The sequence below is a fragment of the Camellia sinensis genome, chromosome 2 (genome assembly GCF_055761805.1).
Source record: "Camellia sinensis isolate YWXY chromosome 2, ASM5576180v1, whole genome shotgun sequence".
NCBI lineage: Eukaryota > Viridiplantae > Streptophyta > Magnoliopsida > Ericales > Theaceae > Camellia > Camellia sinensis.
Window position 1 is genome coordinate 150388684 of NC_138962.1, and position 25752 is coordinate 150414435.

The 25752-nt window shown below is 40.8% G+C and overlaps 1 protein-coding gene across 1 annotated transcript; it reads right to left on the minus strand.

Moving 5' to 3' along the window:
* Positions 1–1277: 1277 nt before the first annotated feature.
* Positions 1278–10896, minus strand: PAO1 (polyamine oxidase 1). The gene is made up of 10 exons (XM_028247188.2): positions 10716–10896; positions 10361–10610; positions 10012–10131; positions 9861–9922; positions 9521–9678; positions 7085–7228; positions 3963–4112; positions 2562–2816; positions 1971–2052; positions 1278–1876 (listed from the first exon to the last, which is right to left on the minus strand). Exons 1-10 carry the CDS (start codon positions 10765–10767, stop codon positions 1662–1664), a joined length of 1488 nt encoding a protein of 495 aa, XP_028102989.2. The 5' UTR covers positions 10768–10896; the 3' UTR covers positions 1278–1661.
* Positions 10897–25752: the final 14856 nt, after the last annotated feature.

The window sequence follows — 25752 nt, forward strand, 5'->3', positions numbered from 1 at the left end:
CCTTCGTTCTGCCTTACAAAGCCGAACAAATTGTTCATATTTTGGCGCTGTGTTTGACATACCAAGGCTGAACGACTTCAGCAAAGATCAAAAATTGAAATCAATTATTGCGGTTCTAAAAATCCTACAACCACTATTCCAAATAACAAAAAATGTAATCAATGAAAAAATATGAGGAATTTACCTACTTGTGGGGATGAAACAATGTCGTTCTTTTCTTCTTCTTCTTCTTCTTCTTCTTCTTCTTCTTTGTTAGTATTTGCCAATGATGAGAGGGAGGAAATACTATGGCTGAGAAGAGAGGAAAAGAGAGGGAGTCTTTTTTGAATTGCTTTATTTATTATTTGGGTGTATTATAATTTTTTTTTTTTTTTTTTTTGAAGAGTAATTTGTAAAAAAAAACATATAATATATTGAGAGTAAATTATAACCGTAAATAATTTAATAAAAAATAGTGAGAAATTGAACTGAATAATTTTTTTGAGTACAACTAGAATCCTCCAATACCCACCGAATAAAACAATCACAATCATGGAAGACATCATACGACAATACTTATCAATAATTGCTCGTATGGGACACAGGATCTTGTGTCCTTGAGCTGGACCCATATATAGCCTACATAATTTCTTATTTTCTTCCAGAATATGGAATGCAGCCCAAAGTTTTTCCAGGGTTGCTTCCGAATAATTGGTTAAACTAGGGGCCTGTTTGCAATTGTTTTCATTTTCCATTTTCTTTTTAAAAAAACAAAAACCATGTTTGTTGAGCTGTTTCTAAAAACTGTTTTCTGAAAAAAAAAATAAATAAATAAATAATTCAAGTTTTAAGAGTTGTCTTCAAAATTTCACACAAAAATGAAAACAATAAGAAAATGATGAGTGTTTGAACTTTAATTGTTTCTGTTTCCCAAAACATGAAAAATGAAAACAAACTAAACCAAAACGATATTAAACAGGCCCTAAGATTCCATATCAAGTTAAAGCATGACTCCATCACTATCTGAAAATTCATTAATTTCTTTTATTACATAAAATCTGACTCATTCTATTCATATATCATTCTATCAGGCATATCATTATAGTTTAATGGATATTATATTTTCTTACTTTTTCAATTTTTGATGAATAAGTTGGGGTACAGGGACCAACCCTTATCAAATACCAGTTGAGCTTGTGAAAATTGTTGGTATATGTCATGATTAAACCCTTATCAGGATCACTAAATTCACAATCATCAATATATATACAGATGATAATTATCCAGAACAAAAGCAATTAAAAACTAAAATTGTCTTTAAATCTTGAAAGACAATTCTTTCATTAATGCACAAGAAGTCTCCATTACAATTGAAAGCCTAAGTATGTTTTTCCTCTCAATTTTCACTCCAATTAACAACCTTTGTCAGTGTCCAAAACAATTTCACTTGAAAAATCCATAACCCCAGAGCACCTCCACATAATAATTTTTTTTTCCCGGAGCCATCGTGCCTCTTTGGCTTGATGTTTCAGGTTTTCCATTCACATCTCCATTTTTGTTTGACTCTCTGGATGGCATTGAGGGTTCGGATTGGATTTCAATTCACGCCCTTTGGGCAATTTTTCCTCGCTCAAAAGATTCTTTTCGCTGTCAAGGTAGGGTTCATCGAGGGACTCCTGTAGTCATAAGATGGCCTCTGGAAGGCCTAGCTTGTTACTGCTAAGGAAGAGTTGTCTAGGAATCTCACATTTGTGGAGACCTGATACTGCATCTGTCTGAGTCAACGTTAATGACCCTGTTAACGCTAACAAGGGTTCTAGAAGAAATGCTTGACTCTCATTTTTTCTCATCGCCACCTCCATCATTTCTTCTAATAAAGCTTTGCTTGTGTCTATACCTGTCAAAATTGATCATAAAATTAGCATATAAGATGGGATATCACAATAGATCATTCATTATCCAAGATCATAAAAAATAGCCTCGATGAGTACCTGCAAGGTATCCCCCATGTACATAACCATTAAATCTCTCGCTTGTGTGTTCTCCAGTAAAAAAAATCCGTCCCACTGGTGCCTGACCAAATGACACAATAGCAGCAATAGTGTCACACAACAGAATTTCTAGTTGAGTTTGATATTCTTTATTATTATTTTTTTTATCATTTTTGAGACCCAGAAATTTTTGTCAATGGATCAAGGTTTTCTATACTTCACATCACATGTATAACAGAATCACCCCACTTTATACAGAGGTAAGGTGCAAATTGCATTTGTCTTTATCAGTAAATTCCTTTTTCCCCTTGGTAAAATATTGTGAAGTGTCAAATCCCAATTCTATGATTTTAACTTTTGCATAAATGGTAAAACAATGCATTCACAAAGTATTAACAAAGAAGTGAATAAAAAAAGATTCATGCAATTTGTATCATAGATCATGTCTAAGAAATGACTTCAGGGAAGACTAAAAAGCCTTGTTATTTTCATTTATGGGAAGTCATTTTCCACATATAACGAGGGCGATATGTTAAGGAAGCGCAAATAACTAAATTGTTGCAAAATATGAGTGTAGTATGAAATTCACACCTTAATATTATCAAAATTTTGATGATTGAAATAGATGGGGTAGTTGCTATAGCTGCCACGCTGGAAGCGATTGTTCCACCAGCGAGGCACAAGGATATCAGTAGCATCAGGTATGTCAGGCCCAAACATGTTCCTTAAAACCTCCATGGCTTCTTTCAGCGTTTCATGGTCTGATTGAGCTTCAACACGTTTAGATTCTCCATTTGTCAAAGTTACAACAAGAATATTGGACCCTGGGTACGCATTCTCCATGTGCTGATGACATAGCAACAGATCAACAGCCAACTTGGATCAATTTGGTGAGTAAAAAGAACAAATAGATCATCCAACCAACAACCATATAAAAATATAATGAGTTATATCAATCAATAACAGTTAATTTGTAGTATTATAAGTTCAGAATCTGTTTTGATTAAATACAAATTGAAGATGTTAAGGACAACAAGATCCCACAAAGACTACATGGGAGCCCACATGTGGCGAAGAACAAATCACTTATCTCCTAGCAAAGACAATGAAATATTTTAAGACTAGACTATGAATTCAAAAATAGATTTGATGACATAGAGACTAGCTTTAATTGTGCAACTAAATTGCCAGCTTGAAGATGCAAGTAGGGGCAGACCCAAAAAAAATATATAGAAGGAGGCCACTATAAGTTCATCAAGATGAATTTTACAAAGTATGTTTTGCATTATGTTAACTATACTAAGAATAACACAACCTTGTTTCTGATTCGTTTTGATTCCAAATATGTTTCGTGGATTGGACTTCTACATAATATGCAGAATTCGGGGGTGGGCATTGTTTTGATTCAATAAAATTTTCACCTTGTTCTACATAATATGGAAAATTTGAGATATGGACACTCAGATCTTTTGTTATTGATGACATTGAAATAATTGAAGCAGACTGAACACAATCTTTGTCCATCTATTAAACAAAAAAGCAAGGATGAATACATCCTTCTTTTCTCATTGGATATGAGATTGAAACAAGGATGACTTCATGATTTTGAATTAAGAAATACCAATAATTAGCTACGTACAATTTAAGATCTTTTGGAATTTGAATTGCCTCATTTTTATTTTTATTTTCATTTTCATAACACTTGAATTGAAGGCAATGATTCAACCTATGAACTGCTATGCTGTCACCTTGACACCAGGAAAAGATGATGAGACAATGTCTTCCTACGAAATCCTAGACAAATCATCTACATAAATCTGATAGACTCAGTCTAAGTGCAACAAACAATGTTAAGGGAAATGCCGATAATTCAGTAGAATGATTCATGATCCATGAAATAACAGAACACACCCAGTACGAAATAAAATAGAATAAAAAAACACGACGACTTTTAGGATGCAGGTACAGTAATTCTGAATAAATTATACGAACCTGCCAGAACGTGTAGTAACCTCTCCGCTCGTGGGCATATATAAAGAATTCTTTTTCGGGTCCACACGGCCAGAACTTATATGGAAACTTTAAGAAGATCTTCGTGTACACCATCACATCACATTTCTCAATGGCGTCCATTTTCCACCTCTGTTTCATAATTTTATTCATTTGTTAATTTTCGAGTATATAATAATAGCAATAAAGGAGAAGATCATGTCAGCAAGTATTCTTAGGTGAAGGGACCACAACCAAACAACCAATCATGTAGAATAATTTAAAAGCACTGTATATATTTTTAAATTATGGGAAGATGTTATACATGTGCATTGGTTCAGCAACTTCCTGCAAAGAATTTCTAGGCACAGAAGCTCAACCATTTAAACAATCCATAATACATATTTAGCATTGTTATTAGTAACAGATTATTCAACATTCATGGACATTGATATAACATAACCATGCTTTGGTGGTTGCCATATCGAATTAATTAAATGTTAACAGCTATGTATTCTATTTAAATTGATTTTAAAAAAATTTCATTGAGCGTATATATATATATATATATTTGGGCAAAATCTATTTTACTGAACCAACAGCACTTTACCTTCTTATTTTAAAAAATAGCCACATACCTCCCATATGGTTTTGAATTAAAATGTTACAGTTATATTTTCCATCCAAACTAACAGAGAATTTGTTTCACATTCATATTTTGAGAGTGGAGAAGGAAAAAAAATTAGTCAAAGTTAAATTTCAATGTAAGAAGCCAAACCTAACCTTGTTTTATCTTTTTATCTAAATTTCTTATTTAATAACATTTTAAATTAAATATACATATTATATATATAATTAAATTAATTTAACCTCCTTAATTTATTATTATAAAAATTAATTATCAAACTACTTTAATCTAGTTTTCAATTTTTAACTCAATTTTTTATTTAACAACATTTTAAAATAAACATCAACATACATATATATAATAAATTAAATCATAAATTAAACTAAACACCATAATTTATTACCTTAAAATTATCTTATTTAATAAGGATACTTACGTATAGGTCTTAATAAGTGGACTTATTGTCTAATAAGTACTATGAAAAAAATTTATTATAAAAAAAGTCACTAATTGTAAGTTTTAGCGTCAATTTATAAAAATCATGACAAAAAAGTCATTAATTGTCGATTTTTAATAACAAAAAAATTATTTTTAGCGACAATTTTACCAAGACTTATTTTTAATAGGACTTGATGGAAGTTAAATACAACTATTAGAACCTATTGGCAGTTTACCCTATTCATTTATAATAACATTTTAAATTAACCATATATATATAACAAGTTAAATCATAAATTAACTAAAATAACTTAATTTATTACTATAAAATTAAATCATAAAAGTGTCTTAATCTAATTTTAATTTTTTTTTAATTTAATAAAATTTTAAATTAAACATGTACATATATATTTAACAAATTAAATCATAAATTAATTAAAATTTAAAAAATTAAGTTTATTAAAAACAATATTTAGAAAACTCTAGTTTTTAAATTAGTTTTATGTTATGTTTTCAATTTTTTTGTTTAGTCGGGGAAGCAAATTTATTTATTTATAAAGCGAGCCAAAAATAGAAGAAAAAAACATAAGGGTAATAGGTCCTATTAGTTGGACTTAAATCCTATCAAGTCCTATTGAAAATAAGTTCTAATAAAATTGTCACTAAAAATAATTTTTTGCGATAATTTTTTACATTTGTCGTTAAAAATTGACAATTAGCGACTTTTTTTTGTCACGATTTTTATAAATTGTCTCTAAAACTTATAATTAGTGACGCTTTTCTGTAACGAATTTTCAAACTATTACTAAAAGTTAAAAATTAGTGACTTTTTTGTGACTATTTTTTTAAATTGTCGCTAATACTTATAATTAATAATATTTTTTGTAACAAAATTTTTAAATTGTTGCTAAAAATTAACAATTAGTGACTTTTTTTAATAGTATTTAATGAAAAACATCATTAATTATCATAAGAACTATTGAATAATAAATCCACTTATTATGACCTATATGTAAGTTTTTCAAGACATAAATGGTATAATTGTTCTTTTATTGTTAAAATTAACAACGTTAAGATTGCATTTTAATCCAAAATCATATGAGAACTACATGACTATTTTTAAAAGATAAGAAGTAAAGGTGCTATTGATTCCTCCCACAGGACGTGAAATGGATTTTGTCCTATACAATTTGCCTCCCGGAGAGGAACCAGCTGTCACAACATACAAAAAATACATAGCCACTTTGCATTGCATGCTTGGCCTACAAGGAGGCAATTCCAGCACACAGGGCGATGAGCCAGTGGGTTACAATACTGCGGATTATGAAATCCGTGGTTGATGCATGTAAAAGAGAGCTCTAATATTTTTTAATTCTTGCGTCATTAACAAGTGAAATCCAATTAATATCTACAATCAGGTTCAATGTGTATGACTGCTTACCTCTTTGATTTTTTATTTATTTATAAATCTTTGACAGAAAGCATACCTATTCTAACTATTCTTTATTTAATATCTATCTACGCCTCTACGTCCATAATCTAAGCACTTGTATAACTTGGGTATTGCCACCAATTGGAACAATTCTTAGCACCAAGTCATTGACCCAACAACCCTGAATTTTTTAAACCAAACAGAGTGATTTGGAATCTTATTCCACAAATACATGTGAATTTCAATTTATTTCTTAAATCTAATGACTTCGTGTTTGACTTCATCAAATCACCTAAGTTTGACAGAATAAGTTGAAAACCATATAATAAGATTATACACCACTTGGTTGGGGGAAAATGGTACAACTCCTCTAAATTGGGTCAAGAGTGAAGATGAATTTAATGTCCTAGATCTCACTAGCAATGCAGACAAAGAATCAGCAGTAAGGAATCATCCAGAGTTGTTCTCATCATGTATGCATATTTAACTAGACAATGCCAATTTCCACATAATTAAATCAACAATTTAGTATGCAACTGTGGAAGCTTACACACTGGATTGATTAGTGCTCATACAGAAATGTAATATTAGTTGCACAGAAAATAAATAAAGAAGTACGACACATACAGGCAAGGGAGGTCTGAAGGAGATGAGGTCGCTTTGCAGAACACCAATACTAACTGACAAAATCACGTAATTGGCTTCGTAAACGCAACCATCCTCCGTTGTCAAACTAATGCCGTCTCTCGAGTGCTGCAATTCCCTAACAACCTGCCCCAATTCCATGGACACCAATCATAAAAATATACCCAAAATAAGCAACTGTGTATAGACCCCTCTCATTAATTCATTTTACATCACAGCAAAGGATTGTTTGTTTGCTAGAGCTTAAAATTTTGAAGCATCCCTCTTCCCGTTTTCAAGATAATAATCTCATTTAAACAATTTTATTATATAAGCCACAGGTAAAAGTTTTTTGATACAATCTCAAAATAGAAAAAATAAATAAATTTTTTTTTAAAAAAATGTGGGTAATAGTTGTATTGTACATTTCATGGCACAAGCTAGACATGCATATGTGTATAACTACAAACATAAATGACAAAAACAAAAATCAAGATGCAAAAGACAATGCAACCACCAGCAAACCACAGCCATAAAATTCTGAGCAGTCAAACCAAGAAAATCCGTGCAAAAAAAGAAAATAAAGAGAAAAAAAAAAATTATCATTTCAGGGTTTTAAAGTGTGTGATTGGGTGGTAGTTATTGAGGAATCTCTGCAGATATTCAGATACCCACTACCTATTTAAGTTAGTTTCTTCAATGTGAAAATGAATAATAGTTAAAGTGTTGAAAAAATAATTCCATTTGAATATATATGCTATAACTTCCTTCCAGAGAGAAAGCAAACAACCAAACCCATTAAATGAGGAAAATGACAAGACCCTTTACTTCATGTTCCTATTTTGAGTTGATATGATGTCCTATCCTACCTCAAAATATCATGCCTTGGGTCAGGTCTACCTCTTCTAGCTATGGGGTGGGCAAAAACCATAGTCCATATGCACACTGCGCAAGATAGTGGACATTGGGACCTACGTATATTGATGCAACGAGTAGTAATGGCCCTTTGAGGGTTGAAAGATCTTAGCAGTTATTAATGACAATATGATTATAGAAAAACTTTCTTGGCCAAATTATGACTCCGTATTCAAAAAGTCCTCTCATTTTTATAGTTCTAGTATATGCATTATTGATAATATGTACCTGTAAAGATCGTCCAAGGCTTGAATCCTTTTGTTAAAAGAAAAAAAAAAAAAAAAAAAAAGAAATAGGTACAATTAAGTATTTCAGATTCTAAAGTTTTGTCAAATCTCATCGAACTAACACACTTTCAATATGCAATATTTTAGTAGGCACATTTCTCCATTTTCTAATCCAAATTGATAATCAACCACACCATCACAAGCATTAGGTGACCATAGAGATCAAAAGTCCACAACAACTAGCAGTATATTCCTCTGTAAGCAATCTTAAACACCAAGACAGGAAAAAAAAAATTCTTTGGAATCAGTCTTTTAAACAGCTTTTTTTAGTAATCCTCTTTTTTAAAATTGTAAAAGCTCTTCAAATAGAAAACATTTTAATTTAAAAAAACAATTATACAAGAATAAAAAATAATAACAAAAAATAGCTCAAAAGCTGGTTCAAAAAATGTAGATAGAAAATGAGCTCCTATATCTCTATCAATGAGTTAAAACGAAATTCAAAAGTCCTAATGCTGAGTTTGGTTGGGAGATTTGGAGAGGAATTTAAAAAGAGAAAGGAAAAAGTTGTGTGAAACTAGATGAAATATAAGCATATATTTTATTTACATTTCACCTATTTTTTTTATTTCCCTTTCTAAATCAATCTCCAAATCTTTCAACCAAACACTACATAAGTAGTTTTAAATTCAAATACATGTTCCGAAGTGTCTTGTGGGAAAATGTGTTTTCAAAACATGGCTTCGAATTAAATTCATTATTTAAAATTTTGAAATTGTGTGTTTTCATTAAATAACTTAAGTTTGAAAAATCAATTTAAAATAGTTGAGTTTGAAAATTTTATTGGAAAAGTTTAGTTAAAAACCCAACTATGAATATAAAATAATATAAAAAATTTTTTTTAAGGTAAGTAATATAATACAATATGACAAATAGGATAGAATACAAAAAGAAAACAGTTTTCAGTAAACGTCGTTATCTGGAGAAGGAGAAGCCTTAAAAAAGGTGGGTCAATCAATCTAACAATAACAAGAAGAAAAGAGAAAGGTGAGTGAGTGTGTATCATGTCTGTGCATGCATAGAGAGAGAGTTTGGGATTTTTTACACCACAACTTTCTGTTCTTTTTTCTCTTTTATAACTAATTTACATGTCCCCTCTGTTTTCATGATGATTGGCTCGTAACAAAACAAAAAAAAAAACAAACAAACAAAACAAATCACACCCCATTCAAGAAAAAAAACAAAATAAAAAAGATGCAAAATACCAAAATATCAAAATCCACAAAGATATTTTTACCTTATTGAGTTTGAGACGATTGTCCATGATTTTACCATCTGAGGAAGTAAACAGAAACGTTTCGGCCATCTTGTACAGTAAATAATCATACCCTCTTTCATCAGCAACTAAAAATTCTCTTTCCCCGAAATCCACATAAGTTGATATTGGTTCAACCTCTGCAATCAAAAAAACCCAATTCATATCAAATTATACAATTACATGTTTGGTTGATCTGAAAATAACAAAATTTTCAAAAATTCTTACTTTTGATTTCTAGGCAACCAAACAGAAAATTATGCACCAAAAAAAAAAAAAAAAAAAAAAGAAGAAGAAGAAGCGCAGAGCAGAGCAGACCCACCTGCCATTTCGAAGTCGTGAAGGATGAAGTCAATGGCCAGCTCAATAGGTGTTTTGGGTGTACTGTTAATCACCATAAATGGTACGAAAAGGCATTAATTAACGAATTCCCAAAAAGCTAATTTGTAGAGAGAGAGAGAGAGAGAGATTACGATGGCGCTTCGGAAAGTTCAGAGTCATGGTTGGCTTCTTGGTTCCTCAGCTTCCGTATAGCCGAGTCCACCGCTTTTTTGTACGAGTCAGCAGCGAGTCCACTCGGAAAAATCTTCCCACTGAAGAAAACTCATTTCACCATCGAACCGAGTTAGAATCACCCACCCACCCCACGTGATCTAAAATACCGTGCTCTCGACGGCAATGCTAAATTGCGCCGCAGAAGTGAAGATCTTAAATGGGCATTCATTAAAGGGGGAGACATTCAACCTCCGGCGGCGCAATATAGCGAATTCTAAAAACACGCTGCACAGAGAGAGAGAGAGAGAGAGAGAGAGAGAGACCGACCTAGGATCGTAAATGTTGTAGCGGGCATTGCTATAGTCGGAAAAGCAGGTGCGGAGGCCGGAATTGCGAGCGAGTTCCCAAACGGGGTTGGGCTCTTTGCCACCGACTCCGGCGATCCAACCAGCACCCAGTTCAACCGAGACGCCTCCGAATTCATCTTTTCGGATCCTCCCCCCGATTCGGTCCGACGCCTCTAATATCACTATATCATCCACCCCTTTCTCCGCCAACACCTTCGCCGCCGATATACCTATACATATATACACATATATACATTCATTCATTCATATATATATATATATTTATTAATAAAAAAAAAGTATGTGAAATCAACGGTTTTACTCTCTCGTAGTACCTGAAATACCAGCTCCGACGATGATCACGGAACTACGAACTGGAGATTCCATTATAACGTTTTAGAGAGAGAAAGATAATCTATTATATATATATATATATATATATATTGAGAGAGAGAGAGAGAGGGTGGTGTATTGCGAAGTTGTGTTTTTTAGTGTGATGTATTTCGCTGGCGAGAGGTGGAGAGATAGCGGGAGGCGGTTTATATAGGGGCTATTGCGGACCCCATTTATATGTGAGATTTGGTTTTTTATTTGGTAAAAAGTTTAGGATTATAAAGATTAAAAATTTTATTAAATGTTTCTTATAGGGTATGAAATTCACACCATGTGGATATTATGTGAGTTATACACATTTGATAAAAATTTTAATAAAATTTTTACTACTTCTAATAGTTTTGATAAAAAAATTTTAATAATTAAAAAGTTAATTTTTAATTATTTTTCCAAAACAATTCACAGTTTCGTTCCGCGTTAGTCTTTATCTGCCTCGTTTGGTAGAGTTATGAAAAAGTGATTATAACTTATACCTTAATGGCTTATAGCTTATAACTGTGAATATAAGTTGATTTTTGACTTATAAATTAAGTTTTTCCTCCCCACTCAAAGAATAAATTGGTTTTTGATTTACAAAAAGTTATAAGCTGTATTATTAAACTAAACCAAACAAATCAAAATAACTTAAATTAAGCTAAAAATTGAAATAAGCTAAAAATTAGTCCTACCAAACAAGGCCTTTCTCTATCTAAAACCATCTCTCCTGCTAAAAACTATCAACTTGGTTTTAGTTTTTAAAAAATGCTTTTGAAAAAATTTTATTTTTTTATTTTCTATATTTTTTTTATTTTTCATAAATTTTTTTTAATATTTTGAATAATTTTTTTAATTTTTAAATACATCTAACATAAATATACTTAAAAAGTATAATATTTGTGAAAAAAATTTACTAATACCAAAAATATAAAAAAAGAGTTAAAATTTAGTATTTTTTTCGTATTTTTATGTATTTATTAATTTTTAAAAATATTTTATATACATCTCAATACAGTACATCTAAAAAATAAAAAAAATATATATTTAAAATTTTAAAAATATTTACTAAACATAAAAAGAACGAAAAAAAAAATAATTCGTAAAAAATTAAATAGAATTTTCTTTCTTATATTGACTGGTGTTGAACCCGTTGAAAATGGGTGGCCCACGTATGGACGGAAAAGGGCAGTTTAGTAATTTTGAGGAAGTGAATTACTGTGAGGGCACACGAGTAAAAAGAGGTAGAACTTTTTAGTGTGAAAGCCGTGTGTGGTCAATGTCAGAACGAGAAGGCGTTGGGGGCGGCGGCAGAGATGAGATATTAGAGATGATGGGTTCAGTATCAATAATGATTGAGATTTTTGTTTTTTTTTTTTTTTAAACTCTTACAATTTTTTTTTTTTTTTTTTTTTATCTCTACATCAATATTAATGATATTGCAGGAATTTCTAAAAGAATGAGAGTCTCAAGTTTTTTTTGTTTAGTATTTAAGTAAAAAAATTTACCGAATTGATATTTTAAATATTAATACAGATTGATTTTTTTTTATTAAATTGTACTGAATCAAACCAATTAAAATGATTTGATTTAGTGCATGATTTGATTCAGTACGATTTAATCAGTTTAATACATTTTAAAATTGAGTCATTTTTAAATATAATTATTAATTTATATAAAAATATTAAATTAATTATTTGTATATGAGAGGGTGATTTATGAGCAGGTGTTGGGCCGAGGTAACAGCCGACCATATTGAGAGCCCAACGGTACATGGGGCCGAGATGATTGACCATCCGCCAAGAAGTGGGCTGCCAGAACTTGGGCCAAATGTGAGCCGCCCCGGACCCAAAAGGAGCTCGGCTGGATAGCGCTTGGTTGGACCGAGCTGACCGATCAGGGGATGGCTGAAGCCAGACAAGCTGAGTGACCGGCACCCAGAAAGGCGTGGTCAGCCGAGGAGACTGTTTGACTGGCAGGAAGGCCGGCCGAAGGAGGTGCCCGGACTAGGCCCTGCCGAGATGCTGCCTAGCCCGGTCCTCCACGTATTTATCCCGTTAGGTGCTTGGGTATGAAGCATAGTATGGCCGAGGTAGAGCAGCTCGGCTGCCGAGCTCCAGCTGTGAAGTCAGGCAGTTGAGATTAGGTGATGCTCAGCAAGGTTTATGCTGACAGATGGGATAGCGGAGCCACGTGTCAGGAGACGACTGGGAGTAGATATGGGCCACAAAGGGTATATAAGCATGTCTGCGCCCCCCATACGCGACAAACGAACATCTCTGTAAGGAATTCTTACACTCAAACACTCTCTCCCTTCTCTCTATCCATCCTAAGGTGTGTGCTAACTTGATCGTCGGAGGGTTTTTCCGGCCACACACCGCCGGGTAGCTCACCGTTACTTGTTCGCAGGTGATCGGACATCGACGGAGCTCGGAAGAAAAGAGTACGGGCTTGCCGGAATATTTGCTCCCCGTACAATTGGCGCCGTCTGTGGGAAGCTTGACAGACAAAACCTTGTCTTCCAGGTTCATCTGATCGCCGTCCATGGCGAACAACGACGAGTTTCCGTTGTCTGCCATAGACGGAGCTACCCCGGAGTTCACCCGAAGGAGAGAAGGTCCTCCCGCCATCCATCCAATGGCGGACTTGGGGACGCCCACTGGAGGACAGTCAGTAGACGCGCGGGATAAGCGCGGAAGAAGTCATGGTCACTCGCGGAGTCCAGACGGTCACCGGCGCAGGAGAGACTCACACGCCAGGCGACTGGAAAGTAAGTTGAGAGATCAAGATGCTGTCATCCGGCGAATGGCGGCGGAGATGGAGGATCTCAAGCGGCATGTCAAAGGGAAGGGTGTAGTTGGAGTGGGAGGCCACAGTGAGCGCACCCCATCCCGCCGTTCAGGCAGTCAGAGTCAGCGACGTACTCAGTCCATATCCATTACCAGAAGTTACCAGGTTGGTGATTCCGACGCGGGTGCAGAGAAGTCTAGCGCGCAAGACAGCACCTACAAACCCTCACGTCCGGAGACGACGTCGAGGTATTCTTACTCTGCTCAGTCAGAGGATTTGCGGGCAGTTTTGAAGGAGCGGGCCCGCCGGCGCGAAGCACAGAGAATACCGGCGCTCCAGTGGTTATCCTATGGGGTTCACGCCAGTGAGGAGGTCGGAATGCCTCCACCCCGCCAAGCAGTGCCGCTCTTTGAGGATACGGACTTGGCCAGGCTGAGCGCCACCCCTTTTTCCCTGGATATAGAAACAACACCGCTTCCGGCAGGCTTCCACCAGCCTAAGTTCACACTTTACGACGGGAAAACCGATCCATATATGCATGTGAGCCACTTCCGACAGGTTATGGCCGGACATAGGTGCAATGACGGACTTATGTGCTTAATCTTCCCGTCAAGTTTGGGCGAGCTGGGCTTAAAATGGTTCGAGAGGTTGCCGGAAGGGAGCATACAAAGGTGGCACCAGCTGGCCGAGACGTTTGTTACACGCTTCAAAACCAGCACAAATACGCCAAAGGAAGTTAATCATCTGCTAAGTGTCAAGATGGAACCGAGCGACACACTGAAGGTATACAACTCAAAGTACTGGGAAACCTTCAACGAGATCTTTGACTGCCCGGTCAACCTTGCAATCACGCAATACAAGCGTGGTCTCCCGATCGGACATAGACTGCGGGACTCGCTTACCATGCACCAGCCGACCTCCATGGACCAGCTCATGCAGCGCATCAATGAGCACATCCGAGTAGAGGATGACGCATCAGCTTCTACTGTGAAGGCCACTCCGGTAGCAACAGACAAGAAGACAGCAGGCAAAGTGCACGCAGTTGGGCAAGAGCCCAGCCGCTCAAGTGACCGAGCAGAGGAATCGGACCGTGGTTCGAACCGTAAAAACCGGGGCAGAGGACGTCGGAATGACCGTGATGACTACCCCCGAGATGACATAGCAGACACAAACAGAAGGATGAAGGCGAGGACCAGCATCACCACAGTCTTCAAGATTCCAATTTATCGCATACTTAGTGAAATCCGAGACGAGGAGTATGTCCGGTTTCCTGCTAAGTTGGGCGATGGACAAAAGGGCTATAATCCGCGGTATCGCTGCACATTCCACCGGGAGAGGGGCCACCGAACAGAGGATTGTTTTCCATTGCGCCAGCACTTGGAAAAGCTGGTTGCGGCCGGGCATCTAGACCTTTACATTGATAGCGGAGTGAAGCCGAATCAGGCTCCGATCGATCCCAAGGGACAGGATGACCGAGACGCACCACCATAAGGAGTTGTTAATGTCATCCACGGCATCGTGGAACCGGAGCGAGTTTGCGAGCTCCGGGGCATGATAAAAAAGGCAGAGCATATGAGGGAAGTTTTGTCGGTACAGCCTGCCATCAAAAGGGGAAAGACTGAAGAAAAAGACGTGATTAGTTTTACCTCAAGGGATCTAGAGCGTATCCAGACGCCGCACAACGATGCCCTAGTAGTAACACTACGCGTCAAGGACTTTGATGTTAAGCGGATCTTGATCGATCAGGGAAGCTCGGTCGAGATCATGTACTATGATGCGTTCAAGCAGCTTAAACTCCGGGAGACAGACTTGGCTCCGGCAACTTCGCCACTAGTTGGATTCAACTCGCAACCAGAGTGGCCTTTGGGAAAGATTATCCTGCCGGTCAAAGCGGGATCCGTGGTCAAACAAGTTGAGTTTTGGGTGCTGCAAGTGCCTTCGACGTACAACCTTATCCTTGGAAGAGGATGGCTACACGCCATGCAAGCCGTGGCATCAACTTTTCACCAAGTAATGAGATTCCCCTCGGCTATGGGGGCAATCGAGGAGATTTGGGGCGATCAGGTCATGTCCAAGCAGTGCTTCGTGACGGTCAACGGCAGCCGAGCTGCCAAAGGATTCGTTCAAATGATTGAGGGACCGGAGGACCTGGGTGTCTTGGATGATGTGGGCACCGAGGCCGAAGACAAGGCAGTTGAGGAATTGATTGAGGTGCGAATTGATACAGAACAGCCGGACAAGTTCTTCTTGCTCGGCTCAAGTCTCACGGCCATAGAAAGAACCGAGATGGTTGAGTTTTTGGTGGCCAACATCGAAGTCTTCGCATGGTCGCCTTACAACATGCCTGGCCTCGATCCAAGTTTTATCTGTCATCACCTCAACGTCTTCCATGGAGCAAAGCCAGTCATCCAGCGAACAAGGAGATCGGCGCTGCATCACGCCGAGGTAGTTGCGGAGGAGGTGAAGAACCTACTTGAGGCACGAGCAATCCAGGAAGTGCACTACCCTCGGTGGATTTCCAACACAGTTGTGGTGTCGAAGAAGAATGGAAAGTGGCGAGTTTGTGTCGACTATAAGACGGTCAACCGAGCTTGTCCCAAAGATAGTTTCCCTTTGCCGCGCATCGACCAGCTCGTGGACTTGACGGCTGGACACAATAGGCTTAGTTTCCTGGATGCCTACCGCAGATACCACCAGATCGCCATGCATGGTCCTGACCGAGAGATCACCTCTTTCACGACTCCAAGGGGACTCTTCTGCTACCGAGTCATGCCTTTTGGTTTGAAGAACGCCGGGGCAACCTTTCAGAGGATGATGACCAAAATGTTTGCTCCTTTGCTTGGCCGGACAATGGAGGCTTACATCGATGATATGGTGGTAAAGAGCCGACTGGAAGCAAACCATTTGTCCGACTTAGCCGAGATGTTTGTCATTCTAAAGAAGCACAAGCTGCGTTTGAACGCGTCAAAGTGTGCCTTTGGCGTGGGATCCGGGAAATTTCTGGGATTCTTAGTCACGAACCGAGGCATCGAAGCAGACCCTACTCAGATCAGAGCCATGCAAGAATTGAAGCAGCCTAGCTCGGCTAAGGACGTACAGCATCTGGCCGGGATGGCCGCCGCACTTAATCGGTTCATAAGCCGGTCATCAAATCGCTGCCGCCCTTTCTTTCAAGCATTGAAGTCTAAGTTTTCGTGGGACGCAGAGTGTGACCGAGCTTTGGCCGAGCTCAAGGAATATCTGTCTACTCCGCCACTGTTGGTTACACCAAAGCCGGGAGAGGAACTTTAGCTTTACCTTGCCGTCTCCCAGCACGCGACCAGTGCGGTGCTAGTCCGCGCCGAAGGAATCAAGCACTTCCCAATTTTTTATGTCAGCAAGACCTTGCTGCCGGCTGAGACGAGATATCTGCCGCTGAAAAAGCTTGCCTTGGCATTGATGATGGCTTCAAGGAAGTTGGCACATTATTTTCACACCCATACCATCGTCGTACTGACCGAGTTCCCCCTCAAGGCCTTGTTTGAACGGGCGGACTTCTCAAGCCGAATTCTTAAGTGGGCGGTGGAGTTGGGGCAGTTTGAGGTGAAGTTCCAGCCGCGCACTGCTATCAAAGCTCAGACTTTGGCCGACTTCGTCGTCGAGTTCTCGCCTGGCATTCATCCGGTATGCCCGGTCGATATTACCAAGGCAGATGATGAGATGCACGCAAGGCCAACCAAGGTACAGCCAGTTAGAGGAGGTAGCGACACGGAGTTTGCGCGCATCATTGAAGCACCCTCAGTCTGCACGGTTATACCACCTGGTGATGCGATGACGGAGTTGAGTATCACCGACCCATCCACTCTGTCCGGTCCCGCATCACCGAGAGGGGACGCAATTGAACCACACAGCTCAGAAACTGCGGCCGGATTAACACCGCAACCTGATGATTCGCCCACGGACTTGAGCGTTGCAGAACTTGCTGAGTCCGGTGCCGAATCACCAAGGGGGACTGAAGTGGAACCGGCTAACACAGAGCATGTGACCGCACAGCCGAGCAGTTTTGATCCCATTGCCCTTCGCAACTCTCAGGACCCATCCGACAGCTGGAAGCTTTTTGTGGGAGAAATGTGGAAGCTGTTCGTTGATGGAGCGTCCAACCATCATGGTGCCGACCTAGGTATCGTTCTTATCTCGCCGGATGGCCTAACCATTGAACATTCTATTACGCTTGGCTTCCCAGCATCTAACAACGAGGCTGAGTACGAGGCACTTCTCGCCGGGCTCAAGAGCGCAATTCAAATGAAGGCTACCGAGCTCTTGGTGTACAGTGATTCCCAACTTGTGGTTAACCAAGTCTCTGGGATTTACGAAGCAAAGGACGACAGGATGGCGAAGTACCAAGCTCTGGTCAGGGAACATATCAAACAGTTTAAGGCAATCAGAGTCCAACAGATTGGCCGGGAAGAAAACAGTCGAGCTGATGAACTGGCTGGCCTCGCTTCCATGGTAGATAGTACGTCTCCAAACCCCCTGTTGATTGACTTTCTTCCGCGGCCAAGCATTGAAGACGCCGGGCAGACGGATGTACTCTGCGTCGCGCTAGTTCCTTCCTGGATGGACCCCTTGATCTTGTTCCTCAGAGACCGAACTCTTCCCACTGACAAGAAAGAAGCACACAAAATCCGGGTGAAGTCAACGCGGTTTTGGCTCTCTCCATCTGGCGCGTTGTATAAGAAGTCCTTCACTGGTCCTTATCTCAAGTGCGTGCACCCGAATAGTGTGGAGGCCTTCTTGTTTGAAATTCACGAAGGCATTTGTGGCAGCCACATAGGGGGCAGGTCTTTGGCATACCGAGCTATTTCGCAGGGGTACTGGTGGCCGTGCATGCAGGCCGACGCACAAAAGTACGTTCACAAATGCGAAAAATGCCAGAAATTCGCCCATCAGATCCATCAGCCTGCCAGGGAACTTCTTCCCCTCACCAGTCTTTGGCCCTTCGCCATGTGGGGGCTAGATATAGTGGGACCACTGCCAACAGCACCGGGCAACCAGAAATTCTTCATCGCGACCACAGATCACTTCACAAAGTGGGTTGAAGCTGAGCCCTTGGCAACCATCAAAGAGAAAGACGTGAAGCGGTTTGTCTGGCAGAACGTGGTCACGCGGTTTGGCGTCCCCAAGATTTTGATCTCTGACAACGGCACCCAGTTTGACGGTTGCCTATTCAGAGGATTTTGTGAAGATTTGAAGATAGAATTCTACAACTCCACCCCGGCTTACCCGCAGTCCAATGGTCAAGCCGAAGCATCGAACAAGACTATACTGGATGGGTTGAAGAAACGGCTGGAAAAAGCCAAGGGCAAATGGGCTGAGGAATTACCTAACGTCCTTTGGGCATACCGAACAACCCCGCGACGTTCTACCGGGGAAACTCCATTTGCTTTGGCTTACGGCATGGAGGCGGTCATACCCTTGGAAGTTGAAATGCCCACCCTCAGAAGCGAGAGTTTTGAGCCCGAGCTGAACACCGAGGCTATTGCCTTGGAGCTGGACCTAGTGGACGAGCGTCGGGAGAAGGCCCTCATCCATGTGGCCGCCTACCAACAGGAGCTCTCAAAGAAGTATAACAAGACGGTGCATCCCAGACCGTTCAAAGTTGGTGATTGGGTTTTGAGGAAGATTATGGGCAACACCCTAGTGCCAGGAGAAGGCAAACTAGGGGCAAATTGGGAAGGACCCTACAAGATCACTGGTCTGGCGGGCAAGGGGGCTTACCACTTGGAGGATTTAGAGGGAAGAGCAATACCCCGGCCATGGAATGCGGCCAACTTGAAACTGTATTATTTTTAAGCTTTTGCTTTCTTTTCTTGTGCAAAGAAATTTTTTGGCTTGCACCACAGCATGTAATTCTTTTTATCAATTTATAGAATTGATTTTGCTTTAAGCACTTGGACTGTTGTTTTAATGTTAAAAACTGAGATGACGTACTCCGGTTGGAAGAGTTGGTGTTTTGTCCAACTTCGAATTCCCAACCGAGATGACGCGCTCCGGTTGGAAGAGTTGGTGTTTTGTCCAATTTCGAATTCCCAACCGAGATGACGTGCTCCGGTTGGAAGAGTTGGTGTTTTGTCTAACTTCGAATTCCCAACCGAGATGGCGTACTCCGGTTGGAAGAGTTGGTGTTTTGTCCAACTTCGAATTCCCAACCGAGATGACGTGCTCCGGTTGGACGAGTTGGTGTTTTGTCCAACTTCGAATTCCCAACCGAGATGACGTGCTCCGGTTGGACGAGTTGGTGTTTTGTCCAACCTCGAATTCCCAACCGAGATGGCGTACTCCGGTTGGAAGAGTTGGTGTTTTGTCCAACCTCGGATACCCAACTGAGATGATCTAATCCGGTTGGAAGTGTTGGTGTTTTGTCCAACTTTGTTATTACTAACCAAGATGGTTATTCCGGTTTATAAATTTGTTGTTTTGTTCTGCTGAAGTGCTTCGACCGTGTTATGCATTCCGGTCGACAAAGTGTTATGTTCAAACGATGAGTTATACCGAGATATTTTGCTGAAGATGGAATTGATTACTACCGTGCAAACACTTAGCAAAATTTGAGTTTCTCATTGAAAAGAAAATCATTACAAAATGTGGGGATAGAGCCCGGTTACATCAAAAGTGTTGAAAGCAAAAATACAAAAAAAAGGAAAAAGAAAACTAAACTAGGGGGGAGAGATTGGTGAACTCGTCCTCGCCAGCATCAAGGTTGATAGTTGGACTTGCCTCTTGGGCACCGGGCTCAGCATTGCCGGGCTGCTCTTGCACCTCAGCCTCCTCTGCCTCGGAATCTGTCTCACCATCTCCATCTTCAAGTCCTTCATCGGCCTCAGCTTGCAAAGCGCTGAAAACGTCGTTTGCATAAGGCACGAGGTAGACCGGTAGCGAAGCTGGAGGAGGGTTAACAAACACGTCGGTATCAGATCCCTGGCCGAGGTGTTCGCAGGCGGACTTCCAGCCGGCCTTGAAGTAGATGTCTTGAGTTGCAAAGACTTGCTTTTTGTAGCTTTGCTCGGCCTCGTTAAACCCGGCGTTGTTGGCAGCCGGGCAAGCTTTCTTCTCCGACTTCTTCAGGGTGTCCACCTCGGTCTGGAGCTCATTTTGTTTTTTCTCGGCTGCATTCAGCTGACCGAGCAGCCTATTATTATCAGCATTGGCCATCTCGAGGAAAGCCTTAGCCCGGCCGAGCTCGGCTTGAAGGCTCTCGACCTGGCTGGCTGTGTCGTTAGCCTTTTGCCGAAGCCTGTGGATGCGCTCCAAGACGAGATGTTGTTTTTGAATGGCCTGCAAAAAAGCAAAGTTGATTAGAAAGGGGACCGAGCAGAAAGGGAACCGCGCAAACACTTGTGAAATTTTCAGAGGAACATCGACTTACCCTGGCCATAGACTTCACCGATGATTTGACCAACCGGGTGTCGGGGACGTGGTCGCTGCCGACCACGTCGCTCGATAGTAGCAGGGCCTTGGACAGATCAAAGGCGAGCAGATGCTCTTTGTCAGCCTTGATCGAAGCCATTGCCGGGATGTCTTGACCCCGGTGTTTCAAATGTGGACGCCAGGCCGGCACTGGGGCGGGGGCGTCAGTTGGATGCTCGGTGGTAAGCTCGGCGACTAGCTCGGCGGACGGGTCTGCCCGAGCTCTTTTACCGGCACGTCTTGCGGAGGCTTCTCGGTTGGATTGCCCGGCGGATTGAGAGGCAAGGGCGACCACAGCGCCACTGGATTGACCGGCGGCTGGCGAGCGAGTTGTGACGCTCGGCATCTCGGCAGATGTGGCGGTGAGCAGGTTCTTGATTCTGCTGCGCTTTGCCATTTCTTGTTCCTCGGTCAGGCGGATGAGGGGAACGTCAGGAAGGGACGGATCTAGAGGCGGCGAAGGAGTACGAAGGAAGTCAGTTACTCTACTCCGGCGCGGGGCAGAATACCTGTAGGTCGGTGTGTAGCCGAGTAAATCGTTGCAATCTCGGTGAGGGTACCGAAGCACGGTCCGAATTGCTTCGACGTTGGGAAATTGGTAGTTGGCTTGCAAGGCTTGGATTGCTGCAAAAGAAACAGGAAAACCAGTTAGTTACAAGATAAAGAGTTAAGCTAACCGAGCACAATTGAGTAGCTTACATGAAGAACCGAAGCCCTTGTTTATAAACCAACCCGGCACCTCGGCCGTTTCGTAATTGCCCGACACCCAGAAAAAATCGCCGTCGTGCAGATCTTTATCCGGGGTGCCGGTTACAATTTTTTCCTTGCCCGGTCTTATCTTCAAGTAATATGCAAGGCCGTCGCCGGTGTGGCCCATTGTGTATTGCCTTAATATCTCGGCTAGACCTAAGTTGGTGCCTAACCGATTGTTCAACTCGTGAACACCGTTGATAATCCTATAGGTGTTGGTGGACACTTGTGTGGGAGCCAGCCCGGTGCGGCGAAGGAACTCGGTTATAAGAGGGTTGAGCGGGAAACGGAGGCCCCCTTCGACTATTGAGAGCACGGTGAAGGGGCATTGGTCAAGTCTGCCCCAGGGTGTGGTCTCCTCTTCTGCCAGTTCGAGATGAACATCGGCCGGGACGCCGTAATCCTCTCTGAAAGCAGCTAGCGCGGCCAGAGTATCCACTAGAAAGCGGAATTTCCCCATTTCTGGCCGGCTTAGTGGACCCCAGCTGAGGGGTTTGGCACTGGTTATTGGATGCTGCTTGGTCCTGAGAGCCTCAGGAATGACAGTGGTCCCCTTGGACTCTGCAGGAAAAGGATGGCAAGTGTTAAGTGTGAGCGCGGTTGCGCAAAAGGAGCTGGATTTTAGCTCAGTCATTCAGAGTGCCAAACCACCTCGGTTGTCTATTCTATCTAAGGAGCCCGATCGCCCAAGCAGACCAGATGTTAGCCCGGTTGAGCGACCAAGTCCTTTTGTTATCTCGATTTTCGCTGGGGTTTGGACGAACTTGTTATTTGCTCGGTTAGGCTGGTTTTTTGGATCAAAAGAGGACCAGGAGCCCGGTTCACCCCAGTTCTTCAGTGTTCTTCATGAATATGAACACCACCAAGAACAGTGGGAGGTTTGGGACGGATTCTAAGGCCTATGCCCTAAGAGCTACGTTTTTGTGCCCTAATGTGTGTAATATGAAAGAAAATAGCAACTCGAGGGATCGAAAACCTTACCTGTGAAGGATTGGAGCTGTTCTTCCAAGAATGAGGAATGGCAGTCGAGTCTGAGGAAATGGCTTGAGCCTCTGAATCGTCAGATAGAAGAGCAGCAGTAGGAGGAAATGGTATGATGAGGGTCATGAATATGTAAGCACGAGACCGCCCAAATTCAAATTCTGGCACAGACGGCGGGTTGGCTGCTCGATGACCAATGGCAGCCCGCCACGTGTCCCTATTTATGGCAACGTCAGTACTGAAGCGACGGGTTAAAGAGTCGAAGAGCCAACCAAGCTACTTCTGAAGGAGAGGACGTCAGCCGTGGCGGACAACCGGGAAAGTTTGCAGACAATTATGTAACTAGCCCGGTCAAGGTTAGGCGTCTTGAAGACCGGAGAAATGTTATCTCGGTCGAAGTGAGTAATCCCAGTCACGCTTTCACGGACGGAATTAAGGGGCAATTGAGAGGGTGATTTATGAGCAGGTGTTGGGCCGAGGTAACGGCCGACCATATTGAGAGCCCAACGGTACATGGGGCCGAGATGATTGACCATCCGCCAAGAAGTGGGCTGCCAGAACTTGGGCCGGGCAGAACTTGGGCCAAATGTGAGCCGCCTCGGACCCAAAAGGAGCTCGGCTGGATAGCGCTTGGTTGGACCGAGCTGACCGATCAGGGGATGGCTGAAGCCAGACAAGCTGAGTGACCGACGCCCGGAAAGGCGTGGTCAACCGAGGAGACTGTTTGACTGGAAGGAAGGCCGACCGAAGGAGGTGCCCGGACTAGGCCCTGCCGAGATGCTGCCTAGCCCGGTCCTCCACGTATTTATCCCATTAGGTGCTTGGGTATGAAGCATAGTGTGGCCGAGGTAGAGCAGCTCGGCTGCCGAGCTCCAGCTGTGAAGTCAGGCAGTTGAGACTAGGTGATGCTCAGCAAGGTTTATGCTGACAGATGGGATAGCGGAGCCACGTGTCAGGAGACGACTGGGAGTAGATATGGGCCACAGAGGGTATATAAGCATGTCTGTGCCCCCCATACGCGACAGACGAACATCTCTGTAAGGAATTCTTATACTCAAACACTCTCTCCCTTCTCTCTATCCATCCTAAGGTGTGTGCTAACTTGATCGTCGGAGGGTTTTTCCGGCCACACACCGCCGGGTAGCTCACCATTACTTGCTCGCAGGTGATCGGACATCGACGGAGCTCGGAAGAAAGGAGTACGGGCTTGCCGGAATATTTGCTCCCCCGTACAGTATATTATTTCAAACATATTCAATTCATGTATTTAATAAATACGTTTTAATTTTAAAATTAAAAAAAATAAAAAAATATTCAATTCATATGGGTCTCATATAAGTCTCACACCCATGTGAAACATTTAGTAAAAATTTTGATAAAAATTTTAAGATTTATAACATTTTTATTATATTTGGTCAGTAAAATTTCTATAACTAGGCTAGTGGTAAGTAAAATTTACTGATCAATGCTAATGAAATTTCACAAAGTTGATGAAATTTTACAAATTTTCTAAGACAGTGAATGTTTAATTGATTTTCAATTTTGCAATTTTAGCCACTTAAGTGAAATTGCAATGGCTTGATCTAAAAGTGAAATTTAATTAAAGTCAAATAAATTTTAGTGTCTAACATAGTAAAAATTCAATTGATTTCCAATTTTGTACTTTTAGCAATTAATTGAAAATTTCTGGCCTTGTTTGGTTTAACTCTCAAAATATAATTTTTGAAAAAAAAAATTCCAAAATCACTTTCTTTATCCTACACATCAGTCAATCATTTTTTTTCTCTCCTCTCTCATTCTCAATCATTTTTTCTCTCACACACATCTACTCAATTACAACAAAATATCAAATCATCCCAAACTCTCATACTCCAAAACTATTTTCAAAATAGGTATGGCTTATGTCCGTGCTGTTAGGCCCGTGGGGGCCCACTACAGGTCCCATTTTGATAATCTAAACCGTTCAATATGTAGAAATCGTCGAGTACTATATGCCTGTAAAAAAATCATGTTGATCGGATATCAATAGCTATATGATCAAATCAGTTTCGTATTAAAAAATAGGACGGTGAACAAATTAACGGTTGACAAAAAACTGTTTTGATTACATAGCTATCGATATCCGATCAATGTGATTTTTTACAAGCATATAGTACTTGACGATTTTTACACATTGAACGGTTCAGATTATCAAAACGGAACCCGTGGTGGGCCCCAACGGGCCCAACAACATCGGACTGGACAGAAGCCACACCCTTTCAAAATATACAACCAAACAAACCAAAAAAATTTCTAAACTCTTTGCCCAAAAAATGCTTCATACCTCTAATTCGAGACCACTAATAGATCTCTAATGACATGGAACACAGTGCGTAAGGAAACAACCCACACTCTCTCTCTTCTCTCTCTCTCTTTCTCTTTTATCTTTGCCAAGACAAATCCCCTCTCTTGCCCTCCTCCTTCTTCTCTCTCACCGACCACTGACGACTTCTCCACCGACGACGACGATATCCGGCCACCCTCTCTCGCCCTCATCTCTATTTCCTCTCACTGACGAGCGATCTCCCTCCTCTCTCTAAAAACTATTGAACCTACCACTATCGCTAGCAGCAGTAACCCCTCTTCTCATTTCCTCCATCGCCAGCCGACGCTACCCTACCAAGCCCTTTATACCTCTCATTCCTCTCCCGCTGTCCGCCGTCCCCTTCTCTCCTCTTTCTTCTTATTTTCCTTTTCCTTCTCATTCTTTGCTTTCTATTTATAATCTAATAGATTTATTCACATTCTAGGCCTTGGAATCTCCAAAACTTGAATTCAACAAGTAGTAGAAATTGAGCAAAAATTCATCATTGATTAAAAATAATTAACTAGAAATTTATCAATTCATCATTCTCAAAATATATATCAATTCATCATTCTCAAAAATTTATCTGTATATATATATATATATATATATATGTTTATGTATTAGTATGGAGAGAGAAAATGATAAAACATAGAGGACAGATCTGTGTATGATCATCCTCTACCAAAGACTTG

Excerpts from the sequence above, each read along its gene's own strand:
- PAO1 (XM_028247188.2), bottom strand. The coding sequence starts at position 10,767 with ATGGAATCTCCAGTTCGTAGTTCCGTGATCATCGTCGGAGCTGGTATT. Across the intron at positions 9,923-10,011 it reads GAACTTTCCGAAGCGCCATC|TACACCCAAAACACCTATTG; the intron begins GTAATCTCTCTC and ends GGTGATTAACAG. Across the intron at positions 2,053-2,561 it reads AAAATTTTGATAATATTAAG|GCACCAGTGGGACGGATTTT; the intron begins GTGTGAATTTCA and ends TCATTTGGTCAG.